The sequence below is a fragment of the Pan troglodytes genome, chromosome 17 (genome assembly GCF_028858775.2).
Source record: "Pan troglodytes isolate AG18354 chromosome 17, NHGRI_mPanTro3-v2.0_pri, whole genome shotgun sequence".
Taxonomy (NCBI): Eukaryota; Metazoa; Chordata; class Mammalia; order Primates; family Hominidae; genus Pan; species Pan troglodytes.
Window position 1 is genome coordinate 47,044,697 of NC_072415.2, and position 24,969 is coordinate 47,069,665.

At 50.9% G+C, this 24,969-nt stretch overlaps 1 protein-coding gene across 50 annotated transcripts in view; it reads right to left on the reverse strand.

Moving 5' to 3' along the window:
• Positions 1 to 5,717: 5,717 nt before the first annotated feature.
• CELF4 (CUGBP Elav-like family member 4) overlaps positions 5,718 to 24,969 on the reverse strand; it is a 323,148-nt gene continuing 303,896 nt past the window's right edge. For 19 of the 50 annotated variants that reach the window (XM_024350815.3, XM_024350814.3, XM_016933586.3 and 16 more), the window contains exons 11-13: positions 21,746 to 21,829; positions 16,312 to 16,483; positions 5,718 to 7,746 (exon numbers count right to left, since the gene is read on the reverse strand). In XM_024350815.3, the coding sequence (XP_024206583.1) occupies positions 16,356 to 16,483; positions 21,746 to 21,829 (212 nt within the window). In that variant the 3' untranslated portion in view covers positions 5,718 to 7,746; positions 16,312 to 16,355. Of the gene's footprint in view, positions 7,747 to 9,734; positions 9,820 to 16,311; positions 16,484 to 16,849; positions 16,929 to 21,677; positions 21,830 to 24,969 lie in introns of those variants that run through there. The other 31 variants (XM_024350826.3, XM_024350824.3, XM_024350821.3 and 28 more) reach the window with 8 other exon arrangements.

Here is a 24,969-nt window from a genome sequence, read left to right on the forward strand (position 1 = left end):
CCACGTTGGCCAGGATGGTCTCGATCTCCTGACCTCGTGATCCTCCCACCTCGGCCTCCCAAAGTGCTGGGATTACAGGCATGAGCCACCACCCCCAGCAATAAGCTTAATTTTTTTATAAGCAAATTCTTAAAATCAATGCAAACTCAGTTGAGCACCTCCAGTTTGCACTGATCTTAAGAATTTGCTTATCATTTTCTCCAGTGTTAAGTGTACTGGGGGAAATGGCTGACACAGCTCAAAAGGCTTTTGAACTTCAGATAGCTCCATAAAATGTTAATAAATATTATATTTATTACAATTTAATTTTCTCTCCTTGTTAATAATAAAAGCTCCTATCTGTCCCTACAACCAGCAAGTGCTACCAAGGAGGGGGACTTATGCACCCATTAGCAACACGTTTACTAACTTGTTACTCACTCACCTTTAAGAACTCCAGCTCTATCAAGGAGAGAAGGTAATCAAGGAGAGAAGGGAAGAAAAGGATTGGTACCTAGATCAATATAGATGCTGTCATTTCTTAAAGGTGAAATTGGGGTTGTTGAGAAAAAAAATCAGAAGAAAGAAGGGAGTAGGAGACATGAGAGAAGGGCTGGAGGGGAGTAACTGTGCAGAGAGTTTATAACTGAGGGAGATGTGATGTAGAGATCAAGGGCACAGCCATGCAGCTAGACCTGGACTTGAATGCTGATTCTGGGTAATTTAGGTGAGGGACTTAACCTCTCTGAGCCTCAGTTTTTGCATCTGTAAAGTAGGGTAATATCATCTGCATCATAGAATTATTGTGAGAATTCGATGAGATTATAACTAAGCAGTTCTTAATGCAGTGGCTAGTACAGAGCAGCACCCCATAAATGACAGCTACACCCGTGCCTCAATGAATGATGCCCAAATGATAAGAGTGGAACTGGATGGCCCTGATGCCTCTGCTCAGTCAGTGGGTCCCGAGCATCCCAAGGCCTGGGCTCACCTCTTGGGAGTCACATGGGGCAGCTACAGGAGCCTAGGCACATCACTGCCTGGCTCTGGGTCTCCTCACTGAAAATGAGGATGACAGCTGAGTTCCTTCCACCTACACACTCCATGCCCACACACTTAAAGAGCAGGGTAAACAAGAACTGGCAACACAGGCTGCTGCTAGGGAGAGAAATGGATGACTGGATTCAGGGGTGGGAAGAACTTCATTGTTTCCTTTTTCCTGTGTTTTGAATTTTGAAATATATGAATACATTATTCAAAAAAATAGATAAAAATTTTTAAAATGCAAAGACCAAATTAGTATGCAGCCTGAGGCCATGTGAGCCCAGAGGAGGAAGGCTGCAGACAGCAGCAGTCACAGTTGCATTGGGAATGCTCTTGCGAAAGGAAAGGGCAAAGAGAGCAGCAGGGGCGCAGGAGTGTCAGCTAATTGGGGTCCCTGGAAAAGAGCAGTGAGAGGCAGAGGTGTGTGCACCTCGGCATGACAGGAATTCTCTGGGAGTGGCATATGCTGACTGGACTTCACAAAAAAATGACCTAAAATGGTCTTGTGTCAAGTTCAAGTTTGCTTCTGTTGGGAGGTGAATTGTCAATAGAATGGAATTAAGAAAAGGGAAGGAGGATGGGATCGCAGCCTGAGCCATTCATTCTGAGTATCTATGCTGTAAGAAATTTGCCACTCTGATAATCCTTGGGGTGGAATGTAGCTGAGTGTGGCTGTCTCTTGTTCACTTCTCAACACTCTTGGGGATGATATTATCCCCATTTTAGAGATAAGGAAATTGAGGCTCAGAGAGGTTAAGTAATGTTTCCAAAGTGACACAGAAGGTATTAGAGAGAACTGTGATTTGAATCCTGGTCTGAAGTCAAAGTCCATGCCTTTTTCCCTCTGATACCCTAATCCTTCCATCTCCTCTGCTAGTCTGGGAAAGTCCTGGTTAGAGCTCCACAAAGGGCAGAAGCAGAGATGGAGACGCTCAGAGTTTCCTGAAGAGGCAAACAGTTAGGCTGGCAGGAAGAGGGAGAAAGGGTGATACAGAGGGCCCTGGGGAGCTGATGCTGGCTCTCCAGGCTTCCACTCTGTCACTAGCAAGTCCCGGGGCACCTGGGAGTGTTGGGGACCAGAGACTGGGGGGGTAACCAAGGGGAGGACTTGAGGAGAGAAGGGAGGGCAGCTTAGAGAAATGGAGGGAGGGTCAGTAGGGGGAGGAAACTAGAAAGTTAAAATAAAAATCTTATACTTGCAAGCATTTATCTGGGGATGGGAGGGTGTGTTGACTATACACTTATTCCACGTGCTATCACTACTTAAAGAGTATTTCCAGAACAGCTGCCTCTTTGGGACATGCCTTCAGTTGTCCATAATTTGTCCATTCCTTCCTTCCTTATTCACTCATTAATGCAGGAATGAATCAATATTGACTGAATATCCAACTTCCAGAACTCACTAGTCTGTTGAAGGTAGTACATCAATGGTGGCTAATAATTTTTATTTGGGGGTGGGTTCCATTTGGGTAAATAGTCAAATGGCATTCACAGCCAAGTCTGATGCTGTCACTTTGGGCTGGGCTTCCTAAGCTCACTGCCATATGTCCCTTATCCACTTTACCAAGTGGGCAAGCAAGGTGGGGAATATTTATCTGTGTTTTACCCACTGTAATTCAAACACTAGCCCTGCAGACCCTGTGCTATGGGGATCTGCAGCTTTGCCCAGATGACTAGCAGCAGTCCTGGAGGATGGAGGCCTTGGCAGTGCTTGCATGAGTGGGGAAGCTCTAGTATGTCTTGTGTTTCTCTCTGCCAGTGCTTAGCGTGAGGGACGGAGGTGTAATCCTGCTCAGAACAGGAAAAAGGTCAGATCTTTAGAAAAACACAGAGGGAGATGGGAGCATTAAATGAAAAGTCTCAATAAACATAACTTTTTCATACTAGCATCACAGAGATAGGAGGATAAAAGGAGAAGAGAAAAGAGAAGCTGTGACTACAAAGCTTTGACGGAAGAGCTGGAAGGACTTTGAAAGTGCTGCTGGGAACAGGTGCAGTTGCCCTGGGGAGGTGCTGGAGAGAAGCCTGGGGCTCCCACCAGGAGCCAGTTCCACCCCAGGATAAGGCCGTGGTGAGGCTATGAAGGCCAAGTTCCCCAGGGGCTGCCACAGCAAGGTTACAGATGCCCAACAGGCCAGAGCCAGCTGGCAGACATCAATGCAGCATGGAAAACATTAAGGGGAAGTGGAGGCATTTAGCAATGAAATGACTTGATACCTGGGATTTTTGTCAAACTACTGTTGAGTTGAGGTATGCTGAAGCTAGGTAGTGAGTACTTGCCTAAGGGATTCCTTAGGCAAGTGTCTCTACTCTTGTTTCTTGTGCTTGAAATAAAAAAGTTTCTAATAATAAGCAAAAGGTCTTTTACAAATAGGGGTGCTATGAAGAAGCCACACACTGCATATAGGATAATAGCAAAGGAATAAAAGCCATAGAATAGAAGCAGAAATTAACAAGAATTTTGTCTTGGGTTCTCTTAACTAACATTGCAAATCAGGAGTTCTTAACAAGGGAGTGATGGATGAGTTGCAGGGATCCCTGAGCTCTCCATAATCATGTGCAAAGTGATCCAATAGTTTCCAGCAAGTTTTCAAGGAATCTCTTTTCCCCAGAGGTTAATAAATTGTATTCTCTCTTAAGTGTGCTATGCATGTATCAGTCACCTGGTGCGTGGTTTTTACATTGAAGGTTTCTTTTATAGAACTGGAATGTTCATATCTGGCTCCAGTGTTGTCAGCTCCCCTCTCAGTCAGCCATACCCGGAAGAGGGCGAAATTGCCTGGCTGGCTTCACAGCCCATCTCTCTGGTGACAGCTCCCAGGGTGCCTACAGCCCTTAGCTACAACACTTTAAGTGGAGGTAGGGGAGGGCTATGTCCCAGAGACAAGGGTACACAGTGGGGAGGTGGACACAAACAGGAGAGGTCTGGGGACGTCACTTGGGGATCTCTGGGAGGCTTCCTGGGGTCTGAAAGAGTAAGAGGGGGTGCTGGGGGTTGAGGTTGTCCTCTTTCAGCTGCAGGTATGCAACAGAAATCACCGTGTTGACTAGTCGGAGGCTCAAAACCTAAAGATACCTCCCCACTCCCCAGAGAATTTCTTAGAAAACACCTTCCATTCTTCTCAGGGCAGAATAATACCCAGTCTGACATCCAGCCCCTTGAAGCGAATTCTTCCAAGAAGTGCAGCTCCCTAGAATGGACACAGCAGGCTGTCACTTGGACTTGCAGCCCTGTTGAGCAGCAAAAGGGGGTTAGTTTAGGGGACATTCGGAGTCTCCTCAGTCCCTCTCTCGGAACCACGTCCACATTTAGGTCAAGGCTGGAAGGCCTTCCCTTATTTGCTGATACACGAAGATCTTTCTCTCCAGCCTAATGCATCACAGGCCAACATCAGAAGCACAGATTTGGCCCCTGGCCCTGAAAAGAGAGATGGGAGGAGAGGATGGAGCATGGGATCCAGGCACTGCTCTGTAGCTGGGGCTCTGAGCTCTACTCTCCATACCCTCCTTCAGAGGAGACAGGTGGGGACCGAAGCCATTTCCCCATCTCCCACAGGGGGACACAGACTGACAGGCAGTCAATGACCCTTGTTTCTGGGGGCTTGTCTTCTCTCCTCCAGGCATCTGAACCTTGCAGCTTCCCTGCCCCTCACTTGGCAGCCCTCCTGTCTCAGCAGTGGAGAGAGTTGAGGGCCCTGGGAAAGAGTTGCCTGTTCCTAGACCAGACTGCAGGGCTGAGGGCAGGGGAAGGGAAGGAGGTGGGATAGTGAAGATTGAGAAGAAGGTCTGTCCCAGGCCAGGACTGGGTGAAGGCATGCAGCTGGTGTGCAGCTGTCTGGGCTCTCCTCTCCAGAGGCCTGCCGCCCCTCTCCAAGTCCTGCGTGGTGTTCTTCCTCCTTCGGAATGCTTTTCCCTCCCACCCTGGCATTCAGGGTCTGGACACCTCTCTCCAGCTCGTATCTAAGTGTAGGACAGGCAGCATGCCAGGAAACGCCCCAGGGGAGGGCCCCTACTCTTCTTTCTACATCCTTGCCCCCACCAGGACCCTGACTGAGGGCCCAGAATCCTGTTTTCTCCATCCCTGCAAATTGCCAAAGCAGCGGGAGGTGTGGGGCCAAGAGCAAGATGCTTGCTGGTAAATTTGGAGTTGCATCCTCATCCTTCTTCCTTTATTGTGGCCTCTTCCCTCCACTGCCTCCTTCCCTAAGGTGTCACATAACTTCCCCCCGACCCAACACTTGCTCGGCCTTCAGGTCGGGTGGCCTAGGTAGCCTCCTTTGTGTTCTGCTTGGACACTGTGGCCACCTCTGCCAGGAACCCAGAAGAATGAATTTGCAATGGGGACTTTCAGAGACACACACCAGTCCAGAGAGATTCTTCCTAGAGTGGAACAGGACCTCCTTTTATTGTTCCCATCACCTCCCAGAAGAGCCTCACATGCTGAGGCTCAGAACGAGGGCCTGTGTCGCAGATTCCATAAAGAGGACCAAAGCTACTTCCAGTGGGCAAGCCTTGGGGCTGTGAGGCACAGCTGGCCAGAGTCCGAGAGGCACAGACCAATGAAGAAATCTTTTTTTAAACTGTGCTTTATTTAGGGCTAAGCTGGAGAAAGCGTCATCCAATAGTTACAGAAGGTTACAAGGAGTTTTAGGGAGTTGAGTGTGAAAAGAGCAGTTGTACTGAACTGCAGCTGTTTTCTTTTTTTTTCTTTTTTTCTTTTTTTTTTCTTTTTTTTTTACATGTGGACATCCTAAAAGGAGGAGTCAAGAGAAAAAAAGAAAATGAAAAACAACAACAACAACAAAATTGACAGAAAGAAAGGAAAGGCAGGAGGCCCTAGAGGAACTGGAAATTTGTTCTTCTAAAGGGAAACAATGGTAGGTCTGAGAACCCCCGGCCTCCAGATGACCTGGACATCAATGAGAAGGAATCAAGGCAGAATGCCAAAGCAATCTTCCCAAGGGTGCAAATAAATTATAATAAATATGTTATACTTTAAAATATATGTGTTCTTAAATAATTCAGTGTTTTTTCTGATTCTGAGTTTTTTAAGCAATGTCTTTAACTGCTCTAAAGTCATTTACCAAAGATAAATATCGTGCTTTCATTAAATAGTTTTCCTTGTTTTTTTCTCTATCATTACAATTAAAAGTCCTACAAAATATGCAAATTTATTTACAGAAAAACAGAGCCGGCATCATTTAAACATCCCTGTTTTTCAAAATTCCTTGTAAACAGTTTCAGAAATTCTTCAAAGATTGTTTATTTTTCTCTCTCTTTTTTAAGGTTTTGTGTGTGTGTGTGTTGTCTAGTTGTTTTAAGATGAAAGTTCCCAGTTCTCCCTTGCCCGGAAAGTCTCTGGAGCAAGCGTGGAAGGCGAGTGAAGCGGAAGGTGAGTGAAGCGCGCGCAGCTCCCAGAGGGAAGCGAGAGGCGAGGATGATGGCGGCGGCGGCTGCGACCAGGGCGACGCGACCGTTCCCGACCGACGGCGTGGCCTCCACCGGCGTCGGCAGCCAGGCGCCCGCAGGTGTGGGGCGAATTCGGCCTGGCCCTTGGGGACAACGGCATCCGACTGCACTCGCGGGGAGAAGGGATTGATGCTCTGTCTAAACTCTACAAAAGTACAGTCCTACAACATCTGGGATTTTAGCAGTAATGCTAACTTCTATAGGTTTTTTTTTTCCTTTTTTATTTTTTTTATTTTTTGCTTTCCTCTAATTTTTCTTCTATTATATAGGTATTTTAAACTTTTCCTTTTTAAAATTCTGTACAACTATTATGATTTTAAGAGGGGGAAGAGTTAGAAGCATTTACAGACTTTTCACAACAATGACCTTGCTTGGTAAGTCCCATTTGTTCCCCTCCTTGTTTTCTCACACTTCACGGGTGAGTTTTAAGATTTGTGTTGCTTTCCCCAAATATCCACCAATTTGTTCATCTTCTAACAGCTCCATCCAGACATAGAATACAGAAAACCATAGGAAAGTGTCATAGACTTGGATGAGGGTCATCAAAGCGCCTCTCAAAGTATCAAAGAACTATTATCTTGCTGTTTTAAAAGCATTGAAGCGTTATTTTTCCTTTTTTTTGTTGTTTTTTTGTTTTTTGTTTTTTTTTTAATTTTTTATTACATTTTTTCATAGAATCGCTCTAAGCTGTTTCAAGAACAGCCATGAGGCAGGAAGGAGGGGGTCCTCCATTCCCCCTCTATTTGACATAGAGCTACACATCTGCAATAAAAAGTTTGGTCCTTTGGTCCCTAAATAGCTAAAGGAATGACAGATAGAGATGCTCAGTGGCGGCCTCTCAGCCGCCCCTTGGGGACCAGGCCCCACGCACCACTTGCCCCAGCCTGCGTCAGGCGCCCATGGGCTGGAAAAGCCCCGGGATCGGTAAGCAGCGTCTCCTCCCAGCTCCCAGCCCTTCAGCCTCCCCGTCTGCTCGTGATATTTTGTTTTAAAGTTGCCTTTTGTGTGTTTTTTTCTCATTTTTCTTCATCTTCTTCTTCATGTCATATATATTTTCCCCCAAACACGTGCCCTCTGAACTCCATAGACGCTATACTTTCCTTGAAGAAATGTTACAGTCACACAGACAGTGTCTGGAGTCTTCAGCTTGATTGATATTGGCTGATATGTCAAAGGTGTCATCCAACAGTTCTCATTTATAAATATATAGAGAGAGAGGTTTGTTTTTTAATGTAGCCCGTTCAGCATCCTGCCCTAAAATGAAGAAAATCAGGGCTGATTAAGCCAAGAGGGAAAACACAAACAGCATCCAAACACCAATAGGAACCTGCCTCAGGGGCTAGGATGGGAGCTCTAGGGGATGGTGGGAGGGAAGGAAGAGAGACCAGTATGAGAATTAGTCATGATCATGATACATTAAAAAGAAATATACTCTTCTATTCAGAGTAGAAACCACTGGGAGGTCTAGTGGTGATGGTTGTAGCTGAGGTTTCGTTGTTGGGAGAAGGTTCTTGATTTGGGTTACTTTAGCATTCTGGATTGGGGGTAGCTACATCTAAGGGGAGAATTTGGGACTGCGGGATATGAATTCACAATTAAACTTGTCTCTGAGGGATCTAGCCCAGATACAATATGTATACAGAAGCCTAGCAAACAAGATAGGAAAAATCTAGCAGCCCAGCCCACTCCTCCCGGCTCAAGGGAAAGAAGGAAGACACATCCGTGACTCAAATTTTGTAGAATCCTTGCCCAGCTTCCAGCCAACCACTTCTTTCCCGGGGTCAGTAACTATTTGCGAGGCTGTGTATATATATGTATATCTGGATATATGTGTAGAATATATTCACCTGCACATATGTGGATATACATGGATATGTGTGTATGTATATGCATATATACACACATACACACACATAATACTTTTCTCATACATGCCAGGGAATTTAGAGGAATTCAGAACTTCAAGGGAGTGGATGGGAAAACCTAAAAAAGGTCAGAAGAGATTTAATTATCAAACTTAAATAAATTAACTCAGACAGTGCTTGATTTTGTTTTGAATGGTGGCTTTTTGGTGTTTTGTTTTGCTTTAAAAAAAATCATGATCTGACTAGAATCAGAAGGCGAATGCTTAATCATTGTGAATTAACAAATGAGACTCATCTCCATTCTAGCAAGCAGCTTCCACTTATACATGGGGGTGACTGGTTACATCAAGAAAGTTAGAACTGCAAAGCCCCCACTTGAGGGGACAACGTCATGCGTATATCAATCCATGCTGGCAGGTTTTTCACACTGTTGATTCAACAAACAGCAAACCGTACACAGCAGTCTAAACAATTACAACACCAAATAAAATAATAATAAAATTAAAAAACACTTGTCAAGGACCCTTTTTCAGTTGTAAACAAAAAGGTGCATTTTGCTTTTGTTAGTACTGTTTCTTCCAAACCAACCAAAAAAACCCTCCCGAGCCCCCAGTCCCCAGCCTCCCCTCCCCACATTTAATTTAGCAGAAGTGGTTACAATACAAACCTTACAATTGTTACCGGGCTCTCTTGCAGAGGCCTCTGGCTTTGTACTCTAGTTTTTTGGTTTAGAATTTTTTTATCATTCTGTTACTGTAGATATTTTGTTTTTGTTTTTTTGTTTTTGTTTTTTTTCCCTTTGAAGTGAGATTGAAAATAGCCTAACTGGAAAAAGACCAGACCTAGGAAAGTGTCAATTGAAAAAGGCCCCCAAATTTCTAGAAAAAAATAAAATCACAATATTTTCAAGTGCAAGTAAATCAACCACGCATAGATATTTTTAAGATGTTTTCCTTATTTTTAAGAAAAAAATAATGGTTTGCACAGGTAAATGATCCCATGTTTGATAATTCAGGAATTCATCTTTATTTTGACTATTTTTTGTTCTTTTGTTTTGTTTTTTTCTCTATGTGACATCTAGAGAAGCATAAAAAAACGCTGAACAAGAAAAACCAAACAACAGAAAGTAAAACCACTGCAAGCACCAAGAACGAAACGAAAATGAGCACAGCAAAAAAGATTGTGGCAGCACAAAAGTCAAGAAAATGCACGTGTGATCATGACTGGCCAATCATCAACTGATACAACATCCAAGAAAAACGCTCCAATCACAGCACCTCCACGAAACTTGACGGCAATTGTCATGCAACCGATTCTTAGCCTTGTTACATGACGCCATCATGTCACACTGTGAACTTTGAGTTGATTTGAACTTACGGATGGGGGACTTTTCTCCACTCTCATGTGATTACGTGAACTTTATTCCTAGCTCAGCGCGAGACTGTGGTGGATTTGACTGGCCCTGGTTGGGTTGTTGGAATTTGATTGAATGACAAAAGAAGAAAAGATTTATATATATATTTATATATGTAGAGAGAGAGAGAGAGAGGACAAGAGAGTGTGGGTGGGGGAAGGAAGAGGTGGGGCAGGGCAGGTGGGGTTGGGGAGTGTGGGAGGGCAGGGAGGGCTGGGATTCAGGTGAAGGAGGGCAAGGAAGAAGTTAAAACAAAATTAAAAAGAAAATATATTTATACAGCACCAGACCACAGCATCAATCTAGAAGCTCTGATGAGAGAATAGCAGTCAAATCATAAGAGAACTGAAAAGAACTCAAAGGATGGAGGAAGCCAGCAGACAAACATGGGCACATCAACACACACACACGCACACACACACGCACGCACACACATACACACATACACACACACGGTTGTTTATGCAGACACATGATACACTGTGAACAGAAGCAGAACCTCACACAGGGCCACTAAGGGCATCCATCATGCGTTGGGGAGGGGGGCATGGGCGGTTTGGCAGGGGGGCCAGAAAAAAAATAAAACAGCCCCTCAAACCACCTTGGCCAGCAAGCAATCTCAGGGAGCGGGCGCTCTGCTTTTCATCACCCTTGATTCTTTCTCTCCCCCAGGGGTGGCGCTCCCTCCCTCCTCAGCTTTCTGTGACTACAGCCTGTGGGCCAGCAGGGGATGTCTGTCAAGGTGGCCCTGGTCAGCTGGGTAGGTCAGAGGCTTGCTATGGTAACTGCTGTGTCCACGGGGTCCATCTACAAAATGCTTTGCTGCCATAGTACCACCCAGGCTGGCAGCAGCTCGGCCCTCCCACCCTGTGGACCCACCCTGGCCACCATCCTAGAGAAGGCTGCAAGGGCACCCACTGTGGAGGTTATGGCCCTCCCCCATTTCAGCTCCACCTCAAATTACTTTCCTCAGAACCTGAGCAGGGTTCATTTTGAGATTTAGGGTAAAATTCATCAATGTTCTTGGAATTCTAGAAACATGCCTTGGCACTACTGAGTTCATCTTGCATTTGCCTTACCCTCTTTCTTTGCTCACACTCTTTGCCTTGCTCCCAAGTGGCCTGTGTAACCAAACTGAGGCTGCATCTAGGCACATGAAGCCCTTCGAAGGTTCTGCAGCCCTGACCCATAAAAGCGCCACATGGAAGGCTGGAGGGTGCCCTGCAGGGGGCCATGTGCAAGGCTGGAGGGTCCCCTGCAGGGGGCACAGAGGCGAGCGCCTCCAGCCTCTGCTGCTCCCACTCTTGCTCTGCTGACTTCCCCTCCTCCCTACCCCATCCTCTTTTCCCACCCTCTCACCCCATACCCCTCCAGGAACAGCTTTCCAGCCTGGCCCACCGCAAGGCCCCAACCTTCAGCTTTCTTTCCTGGTGGAGCCCTAAGTAGTTGAGAATGAGTTCTCTTCTCTATCAGGAATCATCAGGTGATTCAACTTTTGGTTGACTTCTCCACCCCTCACCACTTCATAGTCCTCTGCTGCACCTGGGCCCCTTTGGGGTCCTTAGCTCCACCCCTCCCCATAGTTATCTTGAGCTTGCACTGGATGCCCTGCTCCCCTGTGGCACTCAGGCCTGGGCCAAGGCCTGTGTGCCAGGTTGATCTGCAGGCTTTCCAGTCCACAGGCTTCTACATACAGCAGACTTTCACTCTCAGCTTTATGCTTTCCTTCAGGGAGGGAGGGAGGGAGGAAGGGAGGCCTGGGATCTTAAAATATCACTGTGGATGAGGGGCAAAGAAGCTGAGCCCAAGCCCGGCCTCCAGCTCAACCTTCACAGAAGCACCCCAGACTCCTCCTCTGCAGACCCCAGCCTGCCTGCCCACCAGGGCTGGGTTCTTTGCTCTTCCAACATTGAATCTCCTTCCCCCAGATCAGGGACCGTCCCATGCCCACCAAGTCCTGAAATGCCACTTCCAACTCCTCCCAGAAGCCCTTAGACCCACCCAGGATGGCCAACGGGCAGCTCCCGTTGGCACGGGAGAAGAGGCCTAAGGAACTAAGGAGGGTATTGCCATCAGATGGGGGCTGTGGCAACTGCAACTCAGGGACTCCCTGGGACTCTCTTTCTCCCTCCATTCCAGCCCTGAGCCCCTCATGGGTGTTTACTCCTTCCCACTCTGCCTGCTTCTCTCCCAGCTTTAGAGTGCAACCGCTTGTCAGGGCCAGGCACTGTCCTGTGTACTGCAGCACAAACCTGAATAGCACACAGCCCCTGTCCCTAAAGCTCAATCTAGGGAACTTCCTCACACACACCCTCATCTCTCACACATGTGTGGCCCTAGACACATAACACACCCTCACACTCAGTCCCTGAGGAGCCCCCAAGACTCCACGGGCTCAGCTGGCTACTGTCTTCATTAGGAAGCAGCTCCTCTTCTGCCTGCAGGGTGACCCCTTCCCGACCACTCTCGGGGTGGAGGCTCACAGAGCACAGCCCTAGGTGTGGCAGTGGGATCACTGACCGGCATGGTGAAGTCCAACTCACCGAGCTGGGTGAGGAAATTATGGCCAAGCTGAACCAATTCAGATCTCAGGTCCTAAAATCAGCTGGACTCAAGCAAAGGAGGGCCAGGCCGAAAGCTACAGCCTGGCCCTGTATAGGTCAGACCCAAAGCACCTGTGCCTGCAAAGCCTGGACCCGACACTCTCCAAAAGCATACTCAGAGCCAGAGTCACAGGACTCACTGGGGTCAGGACAAGATGCTTGGTGCACTCTCCAGCCATAGAACTGGAGTGCTAGAAGTCTGAGAACCTGGCCTGCTGCTGGGGCCCAGTGTGTCTGGTAAGCAGTGGCAGAACAAGGGGCTCAGAGGCCAATCTCTGAGCTGGGCGGGGCCAGGCTGGGTGTGTTCTGCCCGCTGGCTATGGACCTGGCCACATGCATGTTTTTGCCTACTCTTTCTGCCTTTGCTTCCTTCCTTATTTATTTCCTGGCAAAGATTGCTTAGAGAAACTCCAGTCTTAGCACAAGACAACAAACCCAAGCCACCAGAGGGGTAGGGCAGTGGGGAAGCAGAAAACCCGCCAGGAAGGAGAGTCACTGACTCCAACCCTGATCCCACCCCACTCAGGACCTTCCTTCATGGAACCAAAGCCCAACGGTACTCCCCACAGCTGCCCTGCCTAGGCCCTTCTCCCTCCCCTAGGTCTGTCCCCACTCCCTTCTGACTTGGCCTTAGAGAGCCTGCACCACCATGGGGCAGCTGCCCTATCCCTGAGGTCCCCCTTCCACCTCCCACTTTGCTCCCAGCTATGGCTGGTCCCTGGGCCCCTGCTCAGGCTTCCTGCCCTTCTGAGCACCTGGGGCTGCAGCTCAGGCCTCAGCACAAATGAATACCCTTTACTGGCCTGTGATACCAGGCAGTATTTTAGCTGCTTTTTTGTGTCTTTTCCTCCCTCGCTGGCAGTCCGAGGGCAGCCACTTCTCATTGAGCCACTGCCTCAAGGCAGTCCCCAAGGCTGCCTTGAGAAGCTCTCTATCTCTTCTTAGCAATTGCCTTCTATTAGAGCTTCCAACAGTCTTGGGCTGGGAAGCCTGACAGCACCATTTGTTAAAATACTGTCTAAATGAAAATTAAATGTCAACCTTACTGTAGGAGTTATGTGACATAGTAGTTTTTTAAAGGACTGCTTAGTAGAAAGGAGGTGGTTAGATGGCTGACCCCAGAAAAGTGAGGTGTCATATGTACTCCCTCAGGACATTCAGGGTACTCTGGGGTGATAGGTTGGGGTGAGGGTAGGGTGGGGCTTCTCATTCTCCTCACTTGAAGGGGAGAAGGCTCCCTGGCTTCAAAGCTTGGCTCTGTGACTCACTAGCTGATGGACAAGCTACTTAATCTCTCTGTGCCCCATCTGTGGAATGGAAATACTAACACTACCTACCTTATAGGTAGTTGTAGCTATGTAGTTAACATCTCCTAGTTGTTACTTCTCGGAGCAGTGCCTGGTGCATGGTAAGCACTGTGTGAAGGTCTAGGGTTCTAATCTTTCTGCCCTTTGCATGCCCTGGTGGAAGAACCCACTCTGTGTTTTAAACCACTCCTCCCAAGCCCCCACCCCAACTCTGAATGCCAGCTGGTTCAACCCTGTGGGCACTTCTGACCTTATATCCCAAACAATAAACCTGCCTTCTCACTCCTTCATCTGGGAATTCTTCTAACCTAGAGGTTTTTTCCTGGCTTGAGCCAAGGAGGCTAAGACAAGCTACTTTCAGGGGTGCCCCTTGGAATCTCGGGACATGACCCTGCCTGATTCATATCCCCCTACCCCCAAATCCTCTAGTTGACTCTAACACCTTAGTCTCATTAATGAGAAAAAAGAAGCCCAAAGAGGACAAGCACCCTAACCCAGGTCACACCTTAATGGCAGAGCTATGCTGATTTAAGAAAAAGTGTCCTATATACAGAAAAAGCTGCTTTCACGAAACCGTCCCTCCATTCCTATGGAAATGCCCCCATCTGCAAGCTGCCTCCTGGTGTCTGTGTGTGCACAGAGCCAGAAGCTCCTTGAGGGCAGGGATGGTGACTCATTCATCCTTGCATCCCCCACACTGGGCCCAGTGCCTGGCACAAGAAGGTGCCCAAACTCTGAATAACATGTGTGTTTGCATCTGGACACAAGCCAGAAATGGGCAAGGATGGGAAACAAGCCAGAAATGGGCAAGGATGGGAAACCAGGAGGCAGGAAAGACTGGTTTTGCTTTTCCAGGATTGCAGAGAGTGGAGGCACAAGCACTCCCCCAGAGAGAAGGCCCCTGCTCTCTGAGGGTGAGAGTTGCTACTTCTGGGTGGAGGAAGGGTGTTCTGCTGGTATCTGTACCCCAGCACTGGGTGGAAGATTTGAGGGGAGATTGGGAAGCTGGAGACCTCCCTCCCAAACTCTGGACTGTGAAACTCAATTGTGTATTTTTCACATGCCTGATCTTTCTCCCAATCCCTCTGTTCTTTCAGTGACTTGGGCCAAAAGCCTGGGACTCATCCTTGGCTCCTCTTTCAAAATACACCTAGAAATTAATTCCTTCACATCTCATCAACTGCTGTGACACTGGACTGAGTGGTCAGTGCAGTAGACCTATGCTTTGGTCCCCTACAAGCTATTATCAACACAGAAGCCAGGGTGACCCCACTGAAATGCAAGTTACCCATCACTCTCCTATTCAGAACTCTCCAATGCTCTCTCCATCTCCCATTTCAGAGAAGAGACCAAAGTCCACGCAGTGGCCTTCAAGGCCCCACACCAGGTGGCCCTCCTCACTCTCCCAGCAACCCAGTCTCTTGCTGTTCCTACTCCACTCTGCAGCCCCACCTTGCAGCCTCCATACTGACTGTTCCCTCAGAGGCGGGGGCATGGCTGCTCCCCTCACCTTCTATGCTCCAATTCACTTCCTCAATGAGATCTACACTGACCATGTGGTTTAACTGTAGCCAACAATCTCGACATACTAGATCATATTCTTTGATCACATGTCATTGTTTATTGTCTGTCTCCACCTTCTCAATCTTGCTCACTGCTGAACCCCAAGTACCTAACACAGTAGCTGGCACACAATACTGCTGAATAAATGGAGGAACATGGGCAGGGAGGGGCGGTCAGAGGGCAGCAGAGTGCTGAGCTGGAAAGGCCCGAAAGGAGCCTTCACCTCTGCTCTGTGAAGAAGCCGAGGCTGCAAGAGCCACAGCACTGGGGGAAACCATTCTGAAGGTTGACTTTTGATGTCCTGGGGAATCTCCCCCCATTCTTTCTGCAGGAAGCACTTTGCTCAGGGGAACACGTGGGCTGGAAGAGGCGTGGCTGACTGTGTCTTCAGCTCCTAGGCAGGACCCAGCCCAGCAGAAAAGGTAACAACTACCACTCATCATGACCCGTGTGGGGCAGGCAGGGCCCGGGATCTCAGTGCTGTACCATCACCCTCCTCAGCTTTCATCCCATCCTGCTTTGTTTCTTAGTAAAGTTCCCTTTGAAAGATCCTGTCCTTCCTCTCTTCACTGAGCTATGGTGAAAGACAGGGGTGCAGGGATCAAGTGTCTAAAGGCTACCAGCCCTCCTGGGAGAACTGGGGAGGAGAGAGCCGGGGGTCTGGGAGCAGACCCCGCAGGCGGCTGCAGCTTTTCTGGGTAGAGCCTGTTCTGCCCCCAGCCTCCCTCAGCCTGAGCTTGCCACCTGTTCACCCCAGGGTTCTCTGGCCAACAGGACTGCCAATGTAGACCCGGAGGCGCAGGCCCAGGGCTCGCCTCACCCGCCCGGAGTGGCTCCCTCACTCCTGCCCCTGGTGGCCCTGCCACAGGGAAATGGCCAGGCCCATTTCTGCTGGGGTGACGGCAGCTCTGCGCCTGGCCCGAGGAGCAGGGCGAGGAGCAGGTTGAGCTGGGCGCAGCGGGTCCAAGGCACCAGTGAGGGTCCGGCCCACGGAGGCCGGAGGAGGCGGCGGGTCCGTCTGGTTCCCTCCCAACCCCCGTCCCCGCGCCCCGGCCGCCCCCGGTTACCTGTGCGAGTCCTGGTCTCCCCCGGGGGACGCTCCCGCCGGCGCTCAGTACGGGCGATTGGCGTCTTTGGGCCGCTTCAGCTGCACCTTGAGCCTCTTCATGCCGATCTGGAAGCCGTTCATGGCCTGGATGGCGGTCTGCGCGCTGGCCGGGTTGTCGAAGCTCACGAAGCCTGGCGAGACACGAGGGACGAGGGCCTGGGTTTCCACGGGGCCGCCCGGGGCGCTGCCGGCGGGGAGGGGTCGGGGGACATGGGGGCGGGGCGGGCCTGAGGCTCTCCCCCTCGGGCCCCGCCCCCGGCCCCGCCCCGGTGCCCGCCCCTCTCCAGCCCGCGCGCGCGTGCTAGGCCCCTCCGGGGGCAGGCGCTGGCGGGGACCCGGCTCGCTGACCTGCGCCTAGTCTCTGGCCGCGTCACTCGCCCGGCGCCCGCTCCCCAAGTGGGGCCCGCGGCCGGGCGGCGCTGGGAGAGGCGCCCGCCCCCCACCCCCGCCGGCCCCGGCACCTCAGCCCTCGCCTCGGCGGGAGAGGGCGGACACACCTGCAGGTGGAGGAGTTTATTGGACACTGTCCTCCCTGACAGGAGGGGGCCTGGCAGCGCGCGGGCACAGGGTGCCGGCCTGGGGAGAGAGACGAGTGCGAGGGGCCGGGAGGGAGGCGCCGCCGAGAAACTTCTCCACCGCCGGCCCGGCCGCCCCCCTCGCCACCGCAGGTGCCCGGCTGTCGGAGGAGGCCCAGAGGCTGAGCCCTCGCGGGCCCTCCGCCCCCACTCCCGGCCCTGCCCGCCCCGCCAGGCTCCGGGTGGGCCCTGGGCGTCACCTCGCCCCGGGCGCCGTCGTCGGCACCTCTCTTCTCCACGCCCTGCGCCGTGGACTAAGCACACACCAGCTGATATGTCCATAACAAGTCACAAGACCATCAGTGCAAATCAGGCCACAGCCCTCCGTGCAGAAGCGCTTCCCACGCGTTCACTCCTGTGCCCAGATGGCATGCAGAACCTTGCGGCTCCCAGGCCCAACCGCGCAGGTCCCAGATGGGCACAGGTCATGTTCCCAAAATGAGGTCAGAAGTCACCTTTGGGGAACTCTGAATGCATCTCTTCATACAGACAACATTTTACATCAGCATTTCCAAAACTGGCCCTAATAGGTGCTCCTCGAGAAAGGGCTTGTGTGGTCAGGAGGTTTAGAGCCAGGCCCACTGGGCCAGTGCAGCATATCAACAAATAACGTCCCCTCCCTCACCGAGTTGTAGTAAATGAACCTTTATAGCTTTGTTTAATCTAGTATTTCCTTGAATTCATTCGACTTTAGAGGCCTTTTCTCCTGTAAAAAGGACTTAGATCCTGCAAAATATATGAAAGCTTGGCGAGATACCGAGGCGTTCCCATGAACGTGCCCGTTGCGTAATGGTCCCCAAATGGCTATTAGATATAAGACAGAGATGCACAGCCACCCGGGAGTGAAGTAGAAGCCGTCTTCTCAGTTAATTGTCTGTGGTACCTCGGGCCTGCCTTGGGACTTCTCTCCAAGAAAGAGAGCCCTTCCTCACTTTCCCTACCTGCTGGTTCTTTTTCCCTCTTTCCCTCTGCCCCAGATGCTGCCTCCATCGTCTCTTTCTTTCTCTCCTCTCCTTCCTGCCTTGCTCAAGTTTGCTCCTACAGCCGAACAAGCGCAACAATTGGTCAGAGCTGGGCCCAGAGCAACAAAACTAACCTCTGTATAAATATAGATACCAGAATAAATAGGGAGAATTTCAGCTGATCCATACGAGATTCACCTCCAGCCATATTTCCACCAGCTCCCCTCAGCCCCTCCTGGCCCGTCCCCACCTCCGCTGACCTGTATGTCTAATCACTAAAGTCAAGTTACGTCAAGTAAAAGTCAAGTACTTAGTAAACCAGAGCAGTTTTCAAATATATGAATTGTGTGTTGATACTGCTTTCCCCAGAATAAGGAAGGTGGCTGGACAAAAGCCTGTCCCTGCCAGGACAAGGTAGCCTGACTATGGGGGACATGCTGCCCCTCATTCTTCTCATCATCCACCTGAGCTCAAAGAAGGGAGGGGAAAGAAGATAAAACGGGCTGGAGGAGCTGTCTAGGGCACAGGCGTAGCGGCAGGCAGAACCACTGTGTGGGGAGGGCAGAGAGGAAGTTCTGGAGGAGGGCAGAAGCCCAGCCTTCCTGGAAGAGTTTAGTGGTCCTCGGAAGCCCGAGAGTTGAGAAGCAGTCCAGGGTCAAGGGAATTTTTCTTCCCTTGAACTGTTAGTAACTGGCTAGCAGTCTGAGCAGGGTCCCTCCCCTGCAGACTGGAGGCCCCTGTGGCAGGGCTCTGGGCACTGTCTCCCAAGTTCATGGTTCCAGGACCGTCTTCCTTCTTCCAGAGCTGCCTCTCCTTCCCTTCTCCTATCCTCAGAAGGTTTCTGCTCCCAGGCCCTGTGGGAAGGCCTGCAGATAGAATCCCCCTATGGTATTCCCCCAGCCCTCCTTCCAACATAGGAACATTTGTGCTAGACATGCCCTCATGAAGGTATCTGGAAGATTCTGCTCATAAATTTACACGTGTGCTTATAAAGAGTGAATGTGGCCTTTGAGGAGTTCACTTTAACATAGGGCCACTTTTATAGCAAAAATAGCACTTTAAGAACAAAGGGGACCTAGCACTTCCTGAGGGTCTGCCCTGGGTAAGCTCCCTCACAGCATCCCTGGGGCGATGATTAAAATCCCCTTTTCACAAAGGAAGAGATTGAGGCTCACAGGGTTAAATGACTTGTCCATGAGGGAATGCTGAAGTTAGGTATCACTTTATTTTATTTTTATTTATTTATTTTGTTATTTATTTTTGAGACGGAGTATTGCTATGTCGCCAGGCTAGAGTGCAGTGGTGTGATCTCGGCTAACAGCAACCTCCCTTCCTGGGTTCAAGCAGTTCTCCTGCCTCCACCTCCTGAGTAGGTGGGATTACAGGCGCACACCACCACATCCAGCTAATTTTTGTATTTTTAGTAGAGATGGAGTTTCACCATGTTGGCCAGGCTGGTCTCGAACTCCTGACCTCAAGTGATCTGCCCGCCTCAGCCTCCCAAAGTGCTGGGATTATAGGCATGAGCCACTGCACCCAGCCTAGGTTTCACTTTAAAGGCCTCTGGGATATTGGCAGAAAGCTCAGCTGCCTGGTGAGAGAGAGAACCCAAGTGGCTTAACCAGGAACAGCTGGGCTGGACCAGCATCTCAGGAGTTTGTCCTTTTTTCAGGGTTGGTATGCTCGACATCAGAAATTTGTTCAAGAGAGGAGAGCTAGATTAGAGGTATACAGAGAATGTTTCTTTAAAAGTCAGGAAGAAAAAAAAAACTGTAGTCCTGGCTAATTTAAGTGGGCTAACAGCTTAAAGAGGGTAGTGCTTAGAGCAGACTGCAAGGAAATGCCTTTGGAAAGCCGGACTGCACCCACACCCGGGACGGTGCAAATATGCCAAGCCCAGCTATGGCTGGAGACTAAACCTGTTCCAGCAGAGGCGCCCAGAGCTTCCTGGGCTCTCAGCAGCGCTCTTCTCATTTATGTAACATTTGGGACTTCCTTAAAGAGCAGATGCAACTGATTTCCAGCTTGTTGTTTTTACATACATAACTGTAATTCATAAGGAGAAATACCAAAGAGTGGAGGGCTGCAACCCTGTCTTTTGCTTCTGCTTTGTTTTTCCACACCCAGAGAGAAATGAGCTGCTGGGGCAACTCCATGCCATTGAAAGACCACAAGTTTCCTGTGGCAGCTCCAGAGGGGAAGGGACAATGGTGCAAAGATCTTGACTACTTTGGGGAACATGCTCCGAATCCTCAAGCCCTTCATGATTCCAGAAGGTTGGACTCCAGACTGGAAACTCCTTAACATGTGCTTCCTGATGCTGCACTCCTGTCTCCTCTCCCCTCCACCACCCCCAAGCTGTGACCTGGGTTCCTTGCAACTCAGCCTCCTACTCTCTCCTCCCAGCCTCAGAATCTAGGGGTCAGCCTGGAGATACTGAGTGTCTGGCAGACTCAGCTCTGGTTCCATATGTGGCTCTCTGGGGACTGGACTCTTCAGTCCTCATGACTTACGAAAGGGTCTGGCCCAGAAGGAAGGGATGAAGGAGAAGGATGAGGAGGTCGGAGGGCAACAAGGAGGAGTGGAGGAGAAAGGGTGATATGAAATTCCAGGAGGAGGTCTGACGCTTCCTGGATAGGGTTACCAGACTTAGCAAATAAAAACACGGGATGCCAGTTACATTTAAGCTTCACATCAACAATAAATACTTTTTACTGTAAGTACATACTTATACTAAAAATGTATCCTTTGTCTATCTGAAATTCAAATTTAACTGGCCATCTATATTTTATCTGACAGCCATACTTCTGGATGCTTTTGAGTTTTCCCTCTCCCATCTAACACCATGCCCTGGGCACATTTCCTGCAAACTGTATTTTTATTACTCTCAGCTCAAGGACCTCCCACCATTTCCACTGCCTACCACACCCTGTGAAACACCCCCCTCTGCATAGTGGAAACCCCCCAGCACAGACACCACACCCCCGCGCCTGGTCTCCCTCTTACTGTCCTCTGGCTCGTCTCACCCCAGCCCCATGCCTTCCTCATCCAATTCTCCCCACGTGGAGTTCCCTCCCTTCCTTTTTGTGTATTTATATCCATCTGCCTTCCTTGTCGTTTCATTATTAGGTGCCTCGCAGATTTCACTGCTATAAACATAATTTTCATCTAAGCTCAGCGCTTAGGCTTCCTGAGGGCAGGGACCAGTCTCCTCTTCCTGACTCCTCAACAATGCCCAGCTCTGGTGGCCTGAGGCAGGTGAGTGGGGAGGGCAGGAGGGGAGCAAAAAGCAGGGTAGACAGAGAAGAAGTTGGGGCAGGACAGAGAGCTGGAGAGAGGAGGCGAAGGGGTGGGCAGGAGAGGGGCCTGGCTAGGTGACTGCCCTGCCCAGGTGTCACGCTCTGATTTAGCCTCGGGCTCAGGCCAGGCCACTCTCACCATGAGAGGAGAGGGGCTACTGTGGGAATGGGTGTGGCTGGGCTCTGCCTGCTGCCCCTCCTACCCCTGTCAAGGTGGCCCCTTTCCCTTCTCAGTAGGTTGGAATTTGTCTGGAAGAGGAAACCCATTTCTTGGACTGGGAGTGGGAGATGGGGAGCCAGGTTGTGTGGGTAGGGAAAGCCAAGAAGCAAAAGGAGTAGTGGGAGAGAGAAGGGTGAGATGAGGCTGGTGAGGGCCATGGAGCAGCTGGGGCGGGGGCAATGTGAAGGAGCAGGTTAAAAGCAGTCGGACACCGGTAGGTTGGTGCGAGCACCGCCCTGTCCTAGGTGAAGCTAATTGGTTTGTTATCTTTACCCACCAAAGCATTTACTTTGGTTAGTCGCCCGATCCACAAACACTTTCGAGGAGATGACATTACCGAAAGGGAGGAACATCTGCATCAGCTCAGCGTCCCCAAACTCCTGGGGCAGATGGTAGATGAACAGGTTACAGCCCTCGGGCCCTGCGGTGAGGGGAGGGGGTGGGCGGGGGAGGAGGGATGGCAGGGTGGGGGAAGAGAGAGACAGAGGAGAGGTGAGCGAGTTAGGCAGCGCAGCAGGGAGGGGTGGGGGCAAGGTTAGGAGGGGGAGTCTCATTCCAGATCCAAGGGCACCCCAGAAGAGGCAGGGATGCTGAGCCCCGGGTCTGAGCTCCGGTCTCTGCTCTGCCCTTGGGCAAGTCACTGAACCTCTCTGTGCCTCAGTTGCCTTTTCTATAAAATGGATCTGTAGCAGAGGCTTAGAAACCCTAGGGCTCCAGAGGCGGAGTCGACCTACTGCTGTGTCTCTGGAAACCAGGTGCTGAAAATAGGGAAGGCCCAGGAGATCCGGGCGGCCTCCCTCCTGCCCTGCCCCTGCTCTGGGGGGACCAGGGCATCCCCTGGGGCAGCCATGTCCTGTGCTGGGGAGACACCCCACTTTCCCTTCTCGCAGGCCAGTCTCAGTCTCTGGGATTGGGGTGCCCATCCTCCCCCTGGCCTGCAGCCTCTCTTTCTCATCTGCCCCTGATGGCCCAACTGTCCTGCCCAGTTCCACACACCCAGGAAACCAAGATTTATCCTGCCTCCTCCTGTGTAGGTGCGTAGGAAGCGCTGCAACTGAGGCTCTATGATTAGCCAGGGAACCCTCCAGCCTCATGACATGAAGGTTCTTCATTTCGTTACCACAGTAACAGCCCTGCGACTTCAGCAGCACAAACTATGTGTCAGGCTGTTCTGAGCACTTTACATGTCTCTAACTCACTTAATCCTTACAGCAACCCTGTGACATTATTATCATCATTGCCACTTCACAGATGAGGAAGTGAGGCCCAGAGAGGTTAAGTCACCTGCCAAAACACGCACAGCTGGGAGGGGCCTGGAGCCAGGACATGAGCCTAGCCTGTCTCCATAGAGTGAATTCTTTCCCTCTTGCTACCAAAAATCTCAATATCCCAGACCCCCTGAACACTATGCAGGGCTTTAGCTTTCTAAAATTCCCAATAACTAACCATTTACCTGTTTCTTTTGAAATAGTCAAAATGCTCAATTTTAACTCTTTAAAATGGAAATTGTTCCAAGATGCGTCTTAGATAGCATATGCCACATATAATTTCATCTTTTAAAGTGACTTGTGGTCATTTCAATGATGGTGTCCAAGCTGTGGTGGGAATGGGAAGGAACCAACTGCACCTAGTGTTGTGTAAGAAGCAAGGTTCTGACCAGAGGCTGCTGGAAACCTAGGCATGAGCTCAACAGTGAAGGCTGTAAGGCACCAACATGGGTCGCTGCATGGCTTTCATGCCAGAGCCAACCATCCTTGTTCTCTGGGAGCCATGAGGCTGCCAGACAACCCAGTTCTGGAGTAAAGGTTCGATTTAGAGACTCTGCACCTTCTCTTCTGCTCCTTTACCTTCCACTCTCCTCCTTTTCTCCATCTATCTCTACTCCCTCAAGGTCCACAGCCTAGAACAAAAATTTCCCCAACCCCTAAAACTGCCCAAGGAGCCACTGGCCTCCTCCCTCCTTGGTGCTCGCCCTGTGCCCTCTGCTCACCCCAGCCCTTCGGCCTCCCCTCCCTGGACTGCTGGCTCCCAGGCATCCTGCTGGGGGACGGCGCATTCAGAACCGGGCACAAACATGCTCCCTCACCCCCTTCCAGGGGTTCCTGGTGCTGGATACCCCCGAGCTCTGGTGGCCCTCCCCTCACCCTGTCCCCTCCAACCATGCTGTCTTCCCACTGGTTCATGCCCTGTGAATGTGCCCTTGATGGCCCCCAGCTCCCCATACCCTCCCTCTCTGAAAGAACCTCCAGCCTCTCCCTGCTCATGCCCGAATCCACACTTCATCCTCTGGGGTGGGGCTCTTTCTCTTTTATGTCTAGAGGTTTTTCTCTCCAACCAGACTGGCTACTCCCAGGGGCATGCTCCTTCTTGTGTCCTCCTGCCCAGCCCCCTCCAGGCCCCCCCACACCTTCCTTCCTCCTCCCATCCTCACTCTTCCAGGCCCTGACTGCTCCAGCCCATGCTGACACCTGCCTTGACTTGGGGCCCTGGCTCCGAGTTCAAGTTCTGCAAGCTGCTTTATGTGGAAGCTACATCTGTTCTCCTTAGAGATAAGGAGCCTTCACAGACAGGGCCCGCAGGCTCAATCCCACATGCACGGTGTGTGGCGGAGCCCCAGGGATGACTCTCTAGCCCAGGCCTGACGAAGAAGCCAGGGCAGCAGCTCTAGTCCCTTCCCCTGGACAGTGAGCCCACACGCTGTCTAACTCCAGCTACCGCCAAGCCCTTCTGCACTCCCTCATTCACAGATTACAGAACACGCAGATGGCAGAGCTGGCAGGACTTTAGAGACCAATGTGGTCCAGCCCAGCCTTCTGAGAAATGGTGAAGCGGAGCTGCACAGACAGAAAGCGGCTACCCCTGACCACCTTGCAGCCCTGGCAGAGCCGCTGCGGCAGCCATCCCTGAGGGCAACCTCATCCCATCTGTGGGGCAGATGGCCTCTGGGGAATTCAGGCATCTGTCTGTTTTCAGGCTCAGCTCAAAGATGAGGAGGTGGCAGAAGGGTCCTCCCCTGCCACCAGAATATCCTGGTATTTCCATGACATTCCACATGGGGAGGGGACCATGACATAAAGAAGTCAACTCTTGGCAGGGTTGGAGGAACACAGCCTTCTTTCTTGTTCATGACTCGGACAACTCTGTGGGACACGGCTTTGGCCAGGCTCCAGCCCACCTTGCGCCTGTCTCTCCCTGGCCCCACGCTCACCTTGGACTCTGCAGCAGCTGCACTTTTATTCCCGCTGTTCCCCCTGCCTGGACCTCCTGCCTCCCCAGCTCTATGTGCTGCCAACCTCTGCTCATCCTTCCAGACCCACAGAAGCCTTCCTGACAAACCACTCCCAGTGCCGCGCTCTCACCCGCCCATGCTGTGCGGCTCTGTTGGTATCGTGCATTACTCTTCCCCATCCCCTGCATCCCTGGGGTGGCTCAACCCATGGACCATGGCCTGGGAGAATGGGGACAATAGCAGCAGATCCTGCCACCCCAAGGAGAGGCTGGAGCCAGGACTGGCCACAGAGGGCCTAGACTAGGGAGCAAGGTGTGTGTGGGGGGTGGGGG